This window comes from Maniola jurtina, chromosome W (genome assembly GCF_905333055.1).
Source record: "Maniola jurtina chromosome W, ilManJurt1.1, whole genome shotgun sequence".
In the NCBI taxonomy this organism is placed as follows: Eukaryota; Metazoa; Arthropoda; class Insecta; order Lepidoptera; family Nymphalidae; genus Maniola; species Maniola jurtina.
In genome coordinates, this window is record NC_060057.1 from 5,577,511 (window position 1) to 5,597,922 (window position 20,412).

General features: G+C 37.8%; 1 protein-coding gene across 1 annotated transcript in view; it reads left to right on the forward strand.

Moving 5' to 3' along the window:
- LOC123879832 overlaps positions 1-5,143 on the forward strand; it is a 76,008-nt gene extending 70,865 nt beyond the window's left edge. The window contains exons 6-8 of the mRNA XM_045927725.1: positions 211-328; positions 3,864-4,030; positions 4,881-5,143. Coding sequence (XP_045783681.1) covers positions 211-328; positions 3,864-4,030; positions 4,881-5,053 — 458 coding nt within the window. The 3' untranslated portion in view covers positions 5,054-5,143. The remainder of the gene's footprint in view (positions 1-210; positions 329-3,863; positions 4,031-4,880) is intronic.
- Positions 5,144-20,412: the final 15,269 nt, after the last annotated feature.

Consider the following 20,412-nt stretch of genomic DNA (forward strand, 5'->3'; position numbering starts at 1 on the left):
TTACTCTGTGTATTTACATCGAAGCAGAATATAGACAAATCCACATATGGAAGAGGTCCACTGAATTGAGGCAACCAAAGGGTGGGACTCCCATTAAACCATGTCAAGGCAGACGCCAAAGACAGTAGGCCTTTTTACGTGACGCCAACTATACTGCTTTTATGAAATGGAAAACAGTATTAATAATAGTTATGGAAATATTTCTTTCAGAAGTGGTAGAAAAAGTGAACCAGAGAGAGAGAGAAATTGCGCAAGATATCGAGCGGTATCACAAAGAAGAAGCGGCTGATATCGAAAAACCTCCACAGACGCAGAATATCACTAAACGGTAACTAACTTTATAACATTATAATAATATTTAGCGCGACTGTAGGTCTGATGATGGTTGTTTTTCATAAATGTTATAACAAAATCAATTCAATTCAATTTTCTTTATTGCAAATTTGGGTCAGTTTACAGATCTTAATATATATTGTTAGTGTTCTGCCAAATTCTACCTCACGGCATGCAATAATACAATAATACAGTCATGTCTTGTTATTAAAATATTATTTCTACATACATATTTTAAGAAGTACTAAGAAGTAATAATATTTAGCGCGACTGTAGGTCTGATGATGGTTGTTTTTCATAAATGTTATAACAAAATCAATTCAATTCAATTTTCTTTATTGCAAATTTGGGTCGATTTACAGATCTTAATATATATTGTTAGTGTTCTGCCAAATTCTACCTCACGGCATGCAATAATACAATAATACAGTCATGTCTTGTTATTGAAATATTATTTCTACATACATATTTTAAGAAGTACTAAGTAAGTAATTCTAGTCTAAATATTTTACATTTCTTATACCTTGTCAGTTATATATTCATAAATGGAGTAGTAACCTTTCTCTATTAAAAATTTCATTAATTTTGCTTTAAAGGAAGAAACCTCATTCGTGGCTATAATATCTTTTGGCAAGTGATTATAGAGTATTGGCCCAGTGCAGAAGAGGCTTTTTGAGAAGAGAGAACTCTTACTATGTGGGTGGCGTATTTTCATGTGTCTTCTAATGTTATTGCAATGTTCGAACAGACTTGGGTTAGAATTAATAAAATTTATTGTCTCATAGATATACATACATGCTTGGCAATGTCAATAACTTGTATTTCATAAAATATGGTTAAAAAAGTTAGTTAAAGTATTGATAATTCAAAACGAAATTGAGTTTTATTACAAAATCAACAATAAAAGCAATATCAAAGTCACAGTGCAATACAATAGAAATGTATATATACAATATACAATATAATACAGGATACAATAGAAGATGCTATAGAAGCAGGCATTACTTTGGTTCTTGTCCCTTGTATACACTGTGTACCAAAAACCCTGCGGTTCATGTTAGCTACTTTATGAGAATCGATATTCAAACATATAAAAGCAACTTATTTGGAAAAACTCTCAAATTAAAATATTCAAATTAAATCTTAATTAATTATTATTTTTAAAATGAAAATAGTTTCTCACCTCTGTGATGACGCAGCACTACGCGCGCGCGCCCGTTGGCCGCAGCCTACAGCTACGTAGCTTCTGAGTTCGTGAACTCGTCACGCGTTATCAAACACCACTCAGCTGTTTACTACACTTTAGCGCTTTTTACACTTTTGCAGCACTTTAGCGACCACTAATTTGGTTTAACACTTTTGGAACTTTTAAAATGTTAGTTCATCCAATTTATTAGCTAAGTAAGTAAGATTGAGTAGGTAAGGTAGGTATCCTTCCTCATCGTAAATCACTAATTTATGACAACATCAACTTCAGGTTTACGGAGATGTTGTTCGATATGTCCGCCTTGTAGCTCTAGGCATTTGCCACACCGTTTAATAATATTTGCACGGACGCGTCGTAAAACTGATGTATCGGACTTTAATTTATTAAATGCTGCGACTATTCTCAAATGCATTTCGGCCTCGGTGTCGCAGGTTTATTTAAAAACGGACTGTTTGACAGTACCCCAGAGAAAAAAAACCAACGGTGTGAGATCAGGTGACCTCGCAGGCCAATTGACTGGTCCACCCCGGCCAATCCACCTTTCGCCGTATTCTGCATTCAAATATTCTCTCACCGGGCGCGAGAAGTGCGGTGGTGCGCCGTCATGTTGAAACCATAAACGGCGCACGAGATTGAGATTTAGTTCGTCAAGTTCCTCGCTCAACTCTTCTCGCAGGAAGCGAAGGTAGTTCCCACCGTTCATTGTTTGGGTTAGGAAACAAGGTCCAATTATTTTGTCCCCTATTATTCCCGCCCAAACATTAATCCTCCATCGGTGTTGAAAGTGGCTGGGTTTAGTGGCATGCGGATTAATGACTGACCATACGTGTTCATTGTGAGAGTTAAATACACCTGTTCTAACAAATGAGCACTCATCAGTAAACAGAACATGGCTCAAGAACTCTCTATCCTCTTCAACCTTGTCTAGTACCCATCTGCTGTACACCATTCTAGGCTCATAGTCCGTGGGAAGTAGAGACTGAACTCGACGATAGTGAAACGGGTGCTGGCCATCATCTTTGAGGATCCTCCAAACACGCATGTGGTTCACACCTAATTCGCGTCCCACCGAGCGTGTGCTTCGCGTTGGATCTTCCCCAAACATGTCCAGGATTTGCTCCTCAATGTCACCGTCGTGAATTCTCGGCCTTTCTGCGTCAGCACGATGTTGATCACGGCCATGTACACTGCCAGTGTTGTACATACGTATGTGCAGTCGTTGGAATGCCATCGTCGATGGTAGGGTTACGTTCCTTGGTATTGCGAAGAGCTCTTCATAAAGTCGACGCGCCTCCGCATAATTACAGTTGCATCTCCCGAGACACATCAACATACTAAAATACTCTACATTTGAATAAGACATTTTACGTAAGTAATTTCGCAACGCAATGCGCGCGTACGTCGCGTTCGGTCATAGGCAAGCTGCGCGAGCGACTGGAGTCGAGCGCCTGAGCAGCGGGAGGGCGGCTCTAGCCTCTAGCTCCGGCAAGGCGGCGCGCGCCATATTATGACGTATCAAAGGATGCCGCCGCGCCGTCGCGGGCGCGGCGGCATCCTTTGATACGTCATACGGCACGCTCCGATGTCGTGGTAAATTCAGGTGTTAGAAACATTTTTTTAAAGTGTCCATTTTATTAGATATTTTAACTATGAACAATAACTGAACACTACTTGATATTTTTTAAATATTATTTTCATTAGTGGTACGGCTTTATGATTATGTATACGTACCTACATGGAACAACAGGGTTTTTGATACATATTGTATAACTAATTGATAGAAAATACACATTTTGATAATACGTATAAAAATTTCAATACTGTATGAAGCCCACGAATTCGTCCGCGTTAGTTTCGGTTGTATACAATCTGTGCAACTTTGATTTCCCAGAATACTGTCTTTCTCCAAGATGCAAACTATCTCTGTAACTATGATCAAAATTGTTTAAACTATAACAAACTACTACTGCATTAAAAATTCTATCTTACGTACTAGTTACAATTCAATTACAGCTGAAATAAATAATCACTCTATCGGTAAACTGTCGATAAGTTACTTAGCAACATTGTTATTTTTTTCAGAAACAATCATACAATTTGCTAAGCAACATATCCACAGTTTACAGATAGATTGATTATTAATTTCTAGCCTGACCAGAAATATAGAAAACTTGCTCTGGAGGCGCCGCTGGGATATCGATCGTAAAATATTAGGATAAGGATTATTTTAGCAATCCGTCAGAAAAGTTCCCAACCGGCGATCTTTGGGTACATACTGAGTAATATTTTGTTACATAAAAAACGCAATTTTGATTAATTCCAGCAAAGGCAGACCGAGAAAAACTTCTCCAGCCGTGCCTCCCAGCCCAGCAAAAATCGCTAAACTCGATGTTACTGAGCAAAGAAACACCACAGAAAAGACATCAGTTGGGGAAAATATTTCTACAATCACTACCCGCACAAAAAGAACACCGAGAAAGTTGATTTCAGGTTTGTAAGACTGCTATTTTAGGATTTACACTGACACAGGATTTTTAAAAATCCAGTTCAGTGCAAGTCGGGCTCACACACAAGGCGTTCCGTGCCATCCCACAAGATATTTTTTTATATACATGGCAGCCATTTTGAAATTTTATTATTTGTTGTTGTAGTGGCAGAAAATAGAATAGAAACAGTTTATTCTGTGAAAATTTTAACTCTACCTATTACAGTTTATGAAATACAACCCGCTGATTGATAGACAGACGTATGGACGGATTGCGGAGGCTTAATAATAGGGTCCCGTTAGTACCCTTTGGGTACAGAATCCTTAAAACCAAAATCCAAGCATCATCTTAGTACATAATATAACAAGCATCATCTTAGTACATAATATAACACGTTCCTATTGTTTTTTACCTCAAAAGGAAAAATGGAACCCTTATAGGATCACTTTGTTGTCTGTCTGTCTGTATCTGTCTGTCAAGAAACCTACAGGGTACTTCCTGTTGTCCTAGAATCATGAAATTTGGCAGGTAGGTAGGTCTTATAGCGCAGACACAGGAATGAATCTGAAAACCGCGAATTTGTGGTTACATCATTTAAAAAAAAAAAAAAAAAAAATGTGTTTCAACTTTCAAAGTAAGATAACTATACCAAGTGGGGTATCATATGAAAGGGCTTCACTTGTACATTCTAAAACAGATTTTTATTTATTTTTATGTATAATAGTTTTTGATTTATCGTGTAAAAAGTTGGAAAAAATACCCGAGTACGGAACCCTCAGTGCGCGAGTCTGACTCGCACTTGGCCGGTTTTTTTTTTCAAAATTAAGTTATTTATTTGTAAAATGTCTTTACAGAAACAGTTGAAGTGAACCAAAATACAATAATAAGGACAAGGAGGACCACGCCGAAGAAATCCCTCGAGAAGATAGCGTATAGTAAACAGACTAACCCTGAAGATCCGGATGCCGATATCCGATACAAATTCCCCACCCAGCCGCCCACCACCCGCAAATCATATACTAAGTAAAAAAAAACGCAGCGCTAAAAAATCCAGGACAAAGCAATACTAAAAGGTAGTGAGTAGATCTTATTTTGTATCATTAATTTATGTTTAAGCTAATCGTGATCTTGGCTCAGGCCTTGTAAAAGCATTGTGCATCCTACGTACGTAGATATGTTGCACAGGTAGCGTACTGGCTCGGGTCTTGTAAAAGCATTGTGCATCCTTGCACAGGTACCGTACTGGTTCGGGTTTAACGAAGCAGGCAGGACGCTCATACTTGACGCTGAGTATGGGCACCGTTACGATATTGTCACGACCGCGTGGTATCGGCCGGAAGGCGACATGCACTTCGCGTCGGAGGCCAGGTTCGACTGAATTAGGTCAATGCAGTGGCCGCGCGCCGAGTTACATTATTTTCTATGCGCCTGCGCAGCCTATAGTGAGGGCGCATGGTCGACGCTTGCCGATATCGACAAGATTGTCGATAAAATATATAAATTATGATTAAAATGAAATATATGAGTGAATGTGATCTGAATGGAACGTGTGTGTAAAATAATATGTGTGATGTGGTGAAGGTCCCCATACTGAGCAGGTAGAGTGTATCATCGTACTCCGTCACTCTATGGAGCCAGACGTCACACTGTGTTAGACTCTTGAGGGTATAGGTAATGTTCCATTCGCTCTTGTCCATCTTGTATATCGAGCACGCGTGATCCTGGAGATAAAATAAATGTACACTGAACTGGAAGAGATCACTATAGTTATAAGGTCTCCATTTGTTTTTCTAAGTCTATTCTATATACATAATATATTTAGTATTTTATTCTTTGTCATAGTATTAAAAGATAAGCAATGAAGAGGTTTAAATTACTACGCCCTATCCGCAGAGTTAAGAATACATTAGAATATTAATATAAATAATTGTCGTTAAGGATGTTGCAGTTTAAATAGCAACAGGTAAAATGTTTTAATTAAAAAAAAACCCCTATCCCCTAGGAAGTTAGTATAGTCTCTCTCTGTTACGTAATCCCATACAAATGATAGAGGTAACAAGGGGTAATTAAAAATTTATAACACCCCCGACAAGTGAAGGTTACAGTAACTAGAAAAGGGCTGATAACTTTCAAACGGCTGAACCTACGATTATATTTATTATATTAGATTATAGCTAAGAACACTCTCGATCAAGCCACCTTTCAAACAAAAATAACTAAATTAAAATCGGTTCGTTAGTTTAGAAGCTACGATGCCACAGACAGATTCACACATACACACGTCTTTATAACACCCCTCTTTTTGGGTCGGGGCTTAAAAATCTCAGTGAACGCTAAAAATTTTGAGAAACCAAACAATCACAAACGAAACTATGTTTTCGAATTGAATTCCGAATGTTTTTTGAAAACATTTTCGAATTAATTTCAATGTTTTTTGAAAACATGTTTATGACTGGTTGGTTTGTCAAAATGGTTAACACCCGCTGAGATTTTTGGTTATTCTGGTAATTTCTTTCCGCGGATAGGGACATTATGATGTTTGCGATTTCTTGCCTGAATTTACATTTAAAAATACATTCAATTGAATAATTTAATGGGGCCGCCTTTGCACCATCTAGTACAGTTTCTTCTAATTTTTTCTGTATATAAAATATAATATATATGTATATGTTTGTGTGTGCAATAGTTTTTCCAAATAAATTGAGAATTCATGCAATCAACCAGAGAAAAAGAAAATAAAACACTTACATTTCGAATATGGCAATCTAGCAAAAGTATGGACCCGGCCCAACCGCAAAACACGCATTCGACTGGTTTGGAAATACCAATACTGTGTCCTATGGATGGAGAAATACTGCATTTTAACTATTAATACACAGTAAGGATGACCAACCAACACTGAGCTATGCTGCGCTATGCTATTGTTTATCGCTTTCCTTAGATTATAATGAAGGTACAAATAATCCAACAAGTTTGTTACCTCTGACTTACTTTGTAACTGACCACAAGCTTTTTTGGGTTCCGTACCTCAAAAGGAAAAACGGTATCCTTATAGGATTACTTTGTTGTCTGTCTGTCTGTCCGTGTGTCGTGTCTGCCAAGAAAACCTATAGGGCACTTCCCGTTGACCTAGAATCATGAAATTTGGCAGGTAGCATAGTCTTATAGCACAAGTAAAGGAATAAATCTGGAAACCGTGAATGTGTGGTTACATCACAAAACAAAATTAAAATGTGTTCATGAACAAATAATAATTGAATTTTCAAATAAGGATAACTATACCAAGTGGGGTATCATATGAAAGAGCTTCACCTATACATTCTAAAACAGATTTTTATTTATATTTATGCATTAGTTTTTTTTGATATATCGTGCAAAATGTCTGAAAAATACCCGAGTATGGAACCCTCGGTGTCTCGAGTCTGACTCGCCGGTCGGTATTTTTAAGGGCTGGATCCGCGCCTGGATGAAAACTAGTGTAACAACTTACTGAGTCGTGGCTGACGACCTCGAGCCCATCTTCGAACATCTCGGACAAGCTGTACGTCGTATTCGGCATGTCACTTGACGAAGAGCTCAAAATCTGATTGGATGAGATCAATGACAAAAAAAAGCTGCATTAAAAACACAGTCAAACACAATAGATAGCTATAATCCGAGAACTATAGTTAACTTAGAATATAACGCGTTTTGAATTATTATTTATATTTATTTATTTATTACGCCGCCACAGCCAATCACAACGTGCCATTCAAACCAGCCGCTCCGAGCTCAGTCAAGCCAAGCTGGCCAATAACCGCCAAGACGGCCAATCATAGCCTACTGCCGCCATGACAGCCAATCAACGCCAAGACCGCCAAACGCAACTCAGCCACCACTACCGAACGCCTACGGTGGGGATAACGCCATATAACGTTTATTAATTCAATAATTACAATATACCTTTACCCTATACATAACCAAAATAAATTATTAATTAAGCCAGCTAGTTTTGAAGTGATAAACGAAGAGGTCAGCTTCTAGTTCTACCGTCTACGGAACAATACTCGTAGCCACTTCGTAGCTGTCAAGTACGTAGCCGGGTATTGCCGTAGACTGCCTTTCTCAAGTTCTAAATACCTGCGGTTTAGGCTGTGCATTTATAGATCAGTCAGTCAGTCAGGACAACTATTTTTATCAACTTATGTAGATTAACCTGAGGTTCTGCTTTATGCAAGTTTTCCGCGTTCGGTGATAGTTTAATGATTCGCCACGCCCATACTTTCCAGCTGCTTCGGTTCCTGATGTTTAGTTCAATGTCCTTAGTAACAGTTCGCACAATTCATACATTTCGAGTATCGAATCACTATAACGTAATTCTAATTTTTTTTTCATTCTTTGACAAGAATCTATAACTGATATCTGTGGTAGTACCTAAATTATGCAGTCTAAGATGCAAGCAGGACTTCGTCTGTGTTGATATTAGCTGACGGGCCTGCTCAGCCTTTTTGGAGTGTTTTTTTTTGTTAAAACTGACTGGAAAGCGCTCTAAGGGGGTGCCGTGCGTATGTCGGCGAGCGCCGGCACAGATGGGGTCTATACTTGTATAGTTTAACTAACTTGTTACAAATAACTACAAACTTGACATTAGCTAATCTTTGTAAAGCCAGACGAGAGAGGAAAAAAAAATTGCAAGCAGGATAATGTGGTTGACAGTTTTTTAAATTAAACCCATACTTCTTATATGTTTTTACTTTGTACGCAGCATCGTATCGGAGCGCTAAATTGCTTGGCGGTACATCTTTGCTAGTAGCACCGGTGCTTGTGGTTACTAACCATGGCCGAAGCTTTCCACCAGACAACATCAAATCAAATTGTCCCTACAGGGAATCGAACTAGAGACTTCACACATGCATAGTCTTCGCCACTGTGCATGTGCATGCATTATAGTAAAACAGGTATTTAAAAACCCCCTTGCTTTTAATTCGTGCATTCAGCTAATACAGATTATTCTTTTTCATAGTTTCTGTTTCAAGCGCTGCCTGTAGTTAGATGTAGGGTCGAGTTCGAACCTTAAAATATTACGGCCTAAGCCCACTTTACTTATACGTGTTTCTATTCTGGGAAACTATCAACGTTGTCGAGACGTGCAAATCGTCCTAAGTCTATTGCGATCTTAAGTTTATCTCTATTAATGTCTATTCAGACGGACCACACCACGACCACAACGAAAGGGTATAGCAGGGCAAACAGTGGTCGAGTATGAATGTTGAAGTTGCAGCTTCATGAACTTCGTTATTGCAGCCACTAACTTCTGAGGGGTAGATACTAATGATAAATGATTAGGTTGTAGGTAAGTGTGCAAATGCTGCTATGTGTGCCGATATTTTCGGTGTTCACCATACGAAACGGTGCTTTTCATATAATTTTTATTCATAGATATTTTTAGCGATGTCGTGTGATTGTGGCCCGTCTGAAAGGACCCTTACGTTTATCTCTATTAGAAATAATAGGTCCTCATTAAAATAATCCTTTCATTTATATAATTGATGCCATCGACTTGATTTGCATTAAGTGTCGTCAATTAAGTTTATGTAATTTTACAGCCTATAACTTTTCTTGGCGGCGCGTACTTAGAAAAGTAAATAGATACTTTAGAGTGACGTACGGACTATTATTTACATTTGCTGGTGTAAGTCAATGTTCTAAGAAAGACAACCGTAATAATATGTCTAGTACTTGTTGTATAATATCTAAATCCATACTAATATTACAAATTCGTATCAATTATTTGTTAAATATATTTCAATAATACCTGCCTTTTCTGATTGCCGGTATCAGGGAAGAACATAGGGTACTGCACTGTTTATCGCGGAAAACAAAGAATTTCCACAGGAACTTCTGAAAAACCTAAAATCCATGCGGATGAATTCGCAAGCACCATCTACTAGTACAACTGTAATGTCTAGTTTGTAAATTATCATAAAAATTAACTATAGTTATTGAAAATTACGTTATATGTATATAGGAGATATGAGAACGTCTACACTTATGCCGATGTCATCATTTTAACCCATCGATGGCCCACTATTGAGCATTGGTTCTAAGAGGCAGAAGAGGTTGGCACGAAACTCTAATAATAATTGTATGTATTTGGATAATTTCTAAGCTGTCTAACACTTAACAGCACCTCCTAACTAAATTCAATACCTGACCTAACAATATACGTAGTTACACAGAAGTGTGCTCACTTATCTCTATCTATTCCAAAAAGCAATCTACGTACCACCTACATAGGCTACGAGTACGTAGACTTTATAGGGAATCTTAGGCGCCATCTCCACGGACGAGAGAACCGCAACGAGTCCGACCTACTCGTACTATCGTTGGCGATAGTCTGTTCCCTCTTGTCTTCCCAATCGAATGTCAACCCCGAATCGCACTTCGAATTCATTTTATGACATTATAGTTTTTTTAATAATCGTTTATGCAATCCATTTCAAAGAGGTTTTACTAATGACATTAATTTTATATTATTAACTAACGTAAGTTATACAGACATACAATTCACTACATCATGCGCCTCATAAGCTCTTAATTATTATTACACATAAAATTATATCACATATTAGTAATTATTTTCAATAATAAGCATACGACCCTAACAAAAGTTATCAGCTCTTTTCTAGTTACTGTAACCTTCACTTGTCGGGGGTGTTGAAAATTTTTAATTTACACTGAAATTTACTCAGAAATTTTAATGTCTTCTTAAGTTTATTTATTTTTATTTATTTTAATACAAGTTACTTAGCCCTTTACTTAGACCTGGTCTTAGTGGTGGTAAGAGATGATAGTCAAAGCAGATGGAAGCGAGCTAACCTAACACCCCCCCCCCCCCCCCCCCCCCCCCCCGCGTAGAAACCCCTTTGGTTTCTACGCGGCATCGTACCGGAACTCTAAATCGCTTAGTAGCACGGGCCGCGGGTAGGGTGGTGATGGCAACTATCCACGGCCTCCCATCGAACTTTTTTTCTTTTTTTCTTTAAACATTTAATAATGATAAGTTTATCATAGAGATTTAATACTGACTCTATCATGATGTAGAAACATTCATTAACCCCCGACCCAAAAAGAGGTTATAAGTTTGGCGAATGTATCTGTGTATCTGTCTGTGGCATCGTAGCTCCTAAACTAATGGACCGATTTTAATTTAGTTTTTTTTTGAAAGGTGGCTTGATCGAGAGTGTTTTTAGCTATAATCCAAGAAAATCGGTTCAGCCGTTTGAAAGTTATCAGCTCTTTTCTAGTTACTGTAACCTTCACTTTTCGGGGGTGTTATAAATTTTTAATTTACACTTGTACCGAATAAAATAACCAGTGGTAAGTAACTCCCGCGATCATTTTGCTTTTATTGTTTTCTTAATTGTACAAAATGATTTACGAAGTAGGTTTGGTACGAAATTGGCTTTCAGTCGTGGATTAAGGTAATGACCGAGAGTGGCTACAAATAGCCACAATTAATAACACTTAATCATGTCCGAGCCAGAACACCTACACTTTTGTGGAACGTTTCTTTTCACGCTTGACTCACAACGGAATCCAGAGGCCTACCGCTGTAGTTTGACAGCTAAAGTTTTTTAGGGTTCCTTGCCTCAAAAGGAAATAATAAACTCTTATAGGATCACTTCGTTGTCTGTCAAGAAAAGGGAATCAAAAACTATAGAGTACTTCCAGTTTACTTAGAATCATGATACTGTAGAAACGTAGGTACGTGTTGAAACCCAAGTTGAAAGCTCACCAGTGTAGTATTAGATCAATTCTTTCAGAGGTATTAGATTAAAAGTGATTGCAATCGCCAAAGATTTAGAGCCTTATTCAACTGTTAAGGAGTTGACTGAAATCCAAAATGACGCTGATTCAAACCCCACCCGTTGCACTAACTAATATTATTAATCCGACAGTGTGTTTGTCTATCTATTTGTTACCCTTTCACGGCTCATCTTCTTTACCAACGTCGAACATAATGGGTTTGATTTCGCCAGCTAGCTCCAGCTGTATTTTTTTTTAAAGGTTGTTTGTTAAGGGCCGATTTTTCAATCATCAAGGGTATTTTTCCAACATTTTGCACGATAAGTCAAAAACTATTATGCATAAAAATAAATAAAAATCTGTATGGTACTGCAACGTGTGTGTATGACTTCAGTTTAAGTTTGAGATTGAAACTCACTTCAATGAGTGCCGAAATCTGAATAACGTACTTTGACTTTATTGTTTGTATGTCTTTATGTGTTTTTTCTTTTGTTCACAGACCCACACTCAAGTGTCAAGGCCGTTCAAATGTCACGCGTGCCCCAAAACCTTCGTGTATCCGTCAGAGAGGAAGTTCCACTTATGTTTTTTATGATGTTTTTATGTATGTTTTCTATTATTGTCGTTACATTAAGAGGGGTCTCTCCGTCATTCACTCCATACAAACGTAGTTCGTCTCTCATTGGAATACTAACCAATTCCGTTCAAAACTAACGACACGCTGTGGTTTTCCAGATTTCCGTAAAAATATTCGGTTTCAAAGTTATGCGGTCTCAAAAATTCACATACAAATGTTTGAGCCCCTGTAATTTTAAAACTACGTAACTATTTTTAGCAAAATGTAAGACACCACAGGCACAGATATTAGTTTCTAGAATATGTGTGCAAAATTTCATGACCTTTGGTTGCTTAATATTCAAATGAAATTGGGACTACGATTGTATGGAGTAAGTGACGGAGAGAGCGCTGTTAAGGTTTGGCCTCACAAAAAGCTCCAAGTTGTAATGCAATGTGAGCGCTTCAATACAGCTCCTTGTCTTACAAATGGACACGCATACATTCAGTGTGATCTCCCATACTGCTATCTTTGTACTTTGCGTGTGCAGATCTTAATTTATGAAACATTTTTTTTATTACACTTTATCATAGATATACAAGAGTTAGGGCCGGCGCACATATGGCAGAGCGCGGCGGAGCGCAGCGCAGAGCATGCCCGCGAAGTTTTCTAATCGCTTGACATATTACGCGAATTTGTACCAGAGAATGCGCGAGTACGCGCGGGACTGCGCGCGGATGCGCGAGTATTCGCACGGATGCACAATTGATTTTAGATATTATTTCAATGAGGACAATGTCCGATAATGAGAATAATATTTTGACTGTGAAAAATGCTCTGCGCTGCGCTCCGCCATATGTGCGCCAGCCCTTAGTGATAAAAGTATCCCACCAAAAACATTTCATGTAAAAAGTTAGCCAAGACTCACAAGTTCATAATGTTTTCACTGTTAAAAAGTTATGAGATCTCTAGTAGAGCCAAGCCCCTAGCTGAGCTTAGATTTGTGCTGGCCATGGGACCTATCCCAAGTCCAAAGTAATACACTTTTAACGTTTAATATGTTATGTCATGCAATAGTTTTATGAACATTAAACGGCCAAGCCGTACTTTTTTTACCAAGATATAGGGTTTGTAGAATCAGAGCTTGTAAGTAGAGTGATTTGTTATTTATTGTTATAAATGTGAATGTGTTAGTCAAGAATATTTAAGAGCTATATTACTTTGGACTTGGGATAGGTCCCATGGCCAGCACAAATCTAAGATCAGCTAGGGGCTTGGCTCTACTAGACATCTCATAACTTTTTAACAGTGAAAACATTATGAACTTGTGAGTCTTGGCTAACTTTTTACATGAAATGTTTTTGGTGGGATTTCATTTCTTTTTGGCAGGTGCCCTAAATTTTTTTTGGATCTATTTCTTATAGGTACATCATTTTCATGGCCCACTCTCTATCGTTACCTTTTTTTTTAAAAGCTTTTATTCAACTTGAAATGTACTCGTATGTAAGTATGTTTGTTCGGGTGGAATCTTGCAACTCAATTTTGAAGCAGATATACCAAATTTCAGTCTTTTAGGACTTCAGGAAACACAGATACTTGGTACGTTTGATAAATCTGCCACGGACATCTTATCATGTAAACTTTAGTATTCGAGCAACAGATTTTACAGATATGCATCTCATATACGAGGGGATGAAGGGGGACCCGATTCCTTAATTTATCTGTTGTTCATAATTCTTGAAATTCCTACTTAATGCCAAATTTCAGTCTTCTAGGACTTCAGAAAGTACCCTTGAATTTGTGACCAGAGGTTTTGAATGTCGATAAATCTGAAACTATAAAAGCTAGACAATTGATACTCAGTACGTTTAATGAATCTGCCAAGGACATCTTATCCTGAAAATATCAGCATTCTAGCGATAGAATTTAAAGATTTGCTTCCCCCATACAGAGGCGTAGAGGGGTGAAATTTCCAATTTCTTAATTTTTTTGTAGTTTGTATGCAATTTCTAGTCTACATATCAAATTTCAGTCTTCTAGGACTTCGGGAAGTACCCTAGAATTACAGACTAGAAGTTTTGACTGTCAATAAATCTGAAACTATAAAAGCTAGACAATTGATACTCAATGCGTTTAATCAATCTGCCAAAGACATCTTATCCTGAAAATATCAGCATTCTAGCGACAGAATTTACAGATTTGCTTTTCTCATAAGAGGCGTAGAGGGGGGGAAATTCCAATTTCTAATTTTCCTGTAGTTTGTATGCAATTTCTAGTCTACATACCAAATTTCAGCCTTCTAGGACTTCTGGAAGTACCCTAGAATTACAGACTATGAATTGTGATGATCATCAGTGAGGGACGAAAACGGCGTATTTTAGGTATCAATAAATCTGTAACCATAAAAGCTAGATATTTGATACTTAGTATATTTGGTAAATTTGCTGAGGACACCTTATACTGAAAATTTCAGCTTTCTAGCGTCATCCAGACCGAAGTTATGACGGGTCGAAAATACGGCGAAACACTTCGAGAAAAAGGTACTACGTAGCGCCCCGGCCGCCGTTTGGCTCGTCTTGGCGGGGGCACTGCCGTGCCCCCTGATCTAAGAGTGAAATAAATTTTAATCTAAATAAAATAAATTAAATTTAAAAGGACAACCGAAACCACTGTGATTTTTTTTTGTTCTTTACAGTTCTGAATTCTTATTTAAGTTAAACATGTCATTAGTCTTAGTTAGTAGTATGTAGTTAAGTATATTTTGAGTACATTTTCTTTGATATTATTTTAAATTTCCTATTATACAAATAAATAAATTTAATAGGTACAGTACTTACCTAAACATCAATAACGAGTTTCGTTTAACTTTTGCTATTGTAATATTTTAGTTATAATTAAATTAAATAGATTCTTCACCATAGTGTTTGTTATTATTTCACCTAGATACCTACCTGTTTACTTAAACCTACCAATTAAGTATTTCGCAGCCTCTCAGTGGATTTAAGTTTTTTTTAATCCCGTGGGAACTCTAATTTTTGGGGTTTCGTAACTCAAAAGGAAAACGGACCCTTCATAGGATCACTTTGTTGTCTGTCTGTCCGTCCGTCCGTCTGTCAAAAAATACCTATAGGGTACAAATAAAAATTGATGTTATATAAAAAGCGCCCGGGCGTCGTTGCTATTTGAAGTCCCGAAGGCCCCATTCGCACGAGAGCTTTTTTAACGTCCGTTAGAAACGCGTTCGAATAGAACAAATGCATTCCCAAGTAGCTGTTCACACGTCAACGCTTTTTTAACGCGCACTTTGTATTTTCAGCGCAACACCGGGTTTTAACGCAACGCTTTTTTAACGCTCGTGCGAATTAGGGCTAGCGGCCTTTTGAAGTGCGACAAGGATCTTTTGGCGTGTGACCAATATCGGAACTAACGCCGCCATCTTGTGAAGTGTCACGCTGCCCCCCGTGTACAGTCCGACAAGGCTCTTTTGGCGCGTGGCCAAAATCGGAACTAAAGCCGCCCTCTTGAGAAATGCACTTGTTGATAGCTCTCAGCTCCGTGCCGGCATAAAGCTACAACAGCGTCCTCACTCAAGTACCTACCAAAAGAGCCTTATCGGACCATCGATATCACAATCGATAATCGATATAATAGATTAATTTATCGGACTGTACGTGGTGTCGCTACATAAAAAAATCTAAATATCAGTTTTTTTTAAGTATTACAGCCATTTTATACACATAACTTCACGATATATCCCGATAATAAATACAGCATAAATGTGTTCTGCATCTTATATTCAAATCCAAAATATTTTTATTCAATTAAACTTTTACAAGTGCTTTTGAATCGTCAAAATAATCTACCGCTGGTTCGGAATGCCGTTCCTACCGCTATATTTAGCTATATTTAGCAGAAGGTAAGTACAGAATTTGAGAAGGTAAACATGATAGGTTGCAAGTCCATGACCTTTCAATGGTTTTTTTTTTTCCCCCCCAAGACAAAAAGTGTGCGTTAACCATTTTGAGCGGTCAACCAATAACACACAAACCTGTGTATTCGAATGATAGAGAGAGTTCTATAAAAGAGTAAAAAAAAAAAAGACATTAAAATTTAAAAAATATTCACATATATTTCAAGTTTCAGTTCCTCATCCTACATAAGTCTTAATATAAAAGCACTTAGTACAATATTTACATATTATTCCACTTATATATACAGCCGTAAATGTGATTCTTTAACATAAGAGGGGCATTCATGGATGCGAACACTCGTTGGTGGGTAGAAACTGGTAAAGCGGAAAATCCATAATCCGTGAATTCGTGGTGCCATCACAAAAAAAGCGTTATTTCTCATACGATGGCAAGTGAACCCTTTGGTGCCCGGACTGGACTCGCACTTGACCGATTTTTAAAAGTATTTTAGTCTTCAAAGTTCTAAATGAATGAGGCTGCTTGTTCCATCTGTAAAGAAATAATATCAAAAGTCGAGTAGACGACTCGATAATTTGTAGAACATAATATCTATGTTTGTAGAGTGTGAGGGGTTACCTTCCCATTCATCACATCATCACGTGCCTTCTTCGAAACGAAGTTTGGCGATCAGCATCCGAAAAGCTTCTCTATTAAAAGCCGCCTCTTTCAACTTGTTGTAGCTAAGCCGCTATTATTATTAGCTATTAGCTATAACCAGCTATTAATCACATAACAGTGGGATAATGATATGGAGGGCTCCCAGATTTTTCAGCAAAACAAAATTTTATATTAATAATGGTACCTATTGTCTAATTGGGATGGCGCCTACGTCAAAAATAAATTATTTCTTAGCAATTATTAAATAGATCCTAGAATATAAAATTCATAAAATCCAAATAACTTAATTTTCTCAGGCCACAGATACACACGCCGCTCTTCTTACGGTACGGCTTGTGGCGGTGCGCGTGCTGCACGTGTCACATATTTATTTTTTATTTATTTATTTAGTAATAGACTTAATTTAAAGAGAAACATTTTTCACCATTTTTTATAGACCAAAGCACTAGATAAAAAACAGACTGGTGTTTGGAATTTTGCAGCCCAAATAGACCGTAGTCTGTGCTAGGGCTGACAAAAAGAAAAAAAAGATTAATTTATTTTATGATTTTACGAGTTAAGCCTATATTTCCATTTTTTACAAACAAAAGAATAAAAAAATATTTTTTTTTTTTTGTGCAACAGTGTTTATATAATAATATTTCAAAAAATATATAAAGACTAGTGTTTCGCTCGGTGCGCGAGCTGCTAAAGCAGCTCTCGTGACGTGGTTAGGTTGAATTTATTTATTAGGATACACAATTCACCCCGAAAAACCCGTAAAACGACACCCATATCGATTTTTTTCTTAAAAAGTGCATGTCCGCCATCTTGGATTTCAAAATAAATGTCATCAACAAAATCAGCACTCTGGAAAACCCTGAAAACGACACCCATATTATTTTTTGTAAAAACGGGGTAGTAAAAGATAATAATTTAGTAGGGTGCGTGGGTGCGCGGACCACTAAAGTGGTCCGCGAGCATGCAGAGTTTGTTCCACCGAGTAGACCTTCGGACCCTGATCATCTTTTGCCAAGAAACTACTCTTCCATCTTGTATAGCCTCCGAGATAGACACCGACGAAGTTTGTACGGCGGCCATCTTGTTTTTTCAAAATTTTCCACGTTTTCTATTAATCGTTTACTACATTCTTCAAAGATTGTGAGTTTCAACGAAATCGGTTGGAAAACAAAAGAGTTGCAAAAATCACGTCGGTCGCCATCTTGTTTTTCTGAAATGTCATAATTTTTCCCTACTCGTCTCCCCCACCCGAACACATCTCGCCTACATTATCGTATCGTTTTCCGTCTCTTTCTAGGAGAGTGAGACATTCAATATTCGCCATACAAAATGTATGGGAAAATAAATTCCGCCATTTTGAATTTTTTTTCTATTCTTCGAGTAGACCTTCGGATTTTGATCATCTTTTGCGAAGAAGCCACACTTCCATCTTTTATACCCTCCGAGCTGGACACCGGCGAAATTTGTATGGCGGCCATCTTTTCTTCGCCATTTTGAATTTTTGCAGCTTTTTGGCAATTGGATGACGTCATGAATGACATTTGCTCGAGCACCCCCCGCCTATCTTCAATACCTTAAGCGGGCCCTTCACCCGTCTCCAAAACCCTCAATCATCAGCTCTCTCCATAATTTTGGCTTACTAAATTTTTGTTTTCTATCTGACGCCATCAGTAAAAAAAAAAATTTTCATACAAAATTTTACAGGAGTTTCTTAGTTGAAAATCTCGAAAATCTCTCCAAAAGTGGCAGCACCGGTTGCATATCTCCATACTGCCAGCCGAGATACACAATCGATTCATACATACTGACTTTCCAAAATGTTGCCAACTGCCTCAAAAACGTGGTCAAAATATCGAAAAATTAAAAAAAATACAAAATGGCCGCCAACTCGTTTCACAGAAAGATTTTACACGGTTTCATAATTTTCCTATTAACTACAGGATATACCGCGCCCGATGACGTTTCAATCTTTCCTCTCGCTCGCACCCACACGAAAGGGGATACCGTGAAAAAGACCGTGTCGAAAATCACTTTTACTTTGATAAATTCTAGTGTTGCCAGTCTCCGGTGACAAAAATACCCAAATGTCATTTGTACGAGCAAAACACGTAATCACTCATACTCGGATTTTGCTAAAAGTGCGTATTTCGATTTTTTACAATTTCCCGAAAATCTTGAAATTTCCCTAAAAATGGGGTAATTTTTTTCCTCCAATCTTTACCTCGAGCCTATACGTATAATCGCTTGATAGAAGCCGAATCGCTCCGATGTTGCCAACTTTGAGATATTTAACTTTTAAAATTGCGTTTTTTCGTACCTCGAACAAAACGGCCGCCATGACAGTCGCCATCTTGAATTTTTAAAAACCACTCCCGTTCTGTCAAAATACAGGATAATCATGGACGAAACAAAAAAAAAATAATTATCCTCGATCACCCCGTATCGGATCTGTGGCGCCGCGGTTCGGGGTCGAAAAATCAAAAATTTTAAAACGCTACGGCTCGGCCGCCATCTTGTTTTTCCAATTTTTTTCACATATTCTCTTAACCGTTTACTACATTCTTTGATAATTGCGAGTTTGAACGGAGTCCCTTAAAAAACAAAGGAGCTGCAAAGATCACATCAGCCGCCATCTTGTTTTTCCGAAATGTCATAATTTTTCTCCAGAGGGTTTTGGAAACCAAACACAACTCCCCTACATCATTATATCATTTTCCGTCTCCTTCTAGGAGAACAATTATGTCAATGAGTCAGTGAGTGGTAATCGAGCTATATATAGTATAACTAGCTTTTGCTCGGTGCGCGAGCTGCTAAAGCAGCTCGCGTGACGTGGTAAGGTTAATTTTATTATATAAAACCAAATTAATTTATTAAGATACAAAATTCACCCCGAAAACACCATAAAACGACACCCACATCGATTTTTTTCTTAAAAAATGCATGTCCGCCATCTTGGATTACAAAATAAATGTCATTATCAAAATCAGCACCGTGGAAAACTCTGAAAACGACATCCATATCATTTTTTGTAAAAAACGGGGTAGTTGAGGTTAATAAAGTAGGGTGCGTGGGTGCGCGGACCACTAAAGTGGTCCGCGAGCATGCAGAGTTTGTTCCACCGAGTAGACCTTCGGACCCTGATCATCTTTTTCCAAGAAACCACTCTTCCATCTTTTATAGCCTCCGAGATAAACACCGACGAAATTTGTACGGCGGCCATCTTGTTTTTCCAAAATTTTCCACTTTTTCTATTAATCGTTTACTACATTCTTCAAAGATTGCGAGTTTCAACGAAATCGGTGGGAAAACAAAAGAGTTGCAAAAATCACGTCGGTCGCCATCTTGTTTTTCTGAAATGTCATAATTTTTCCCTACTCGCCTCCCCCACCCGAACACATCTCCCCTACATTATCGTATCGTTATCCGTCTCTTTCTAGGAGAATGAGGCATTCA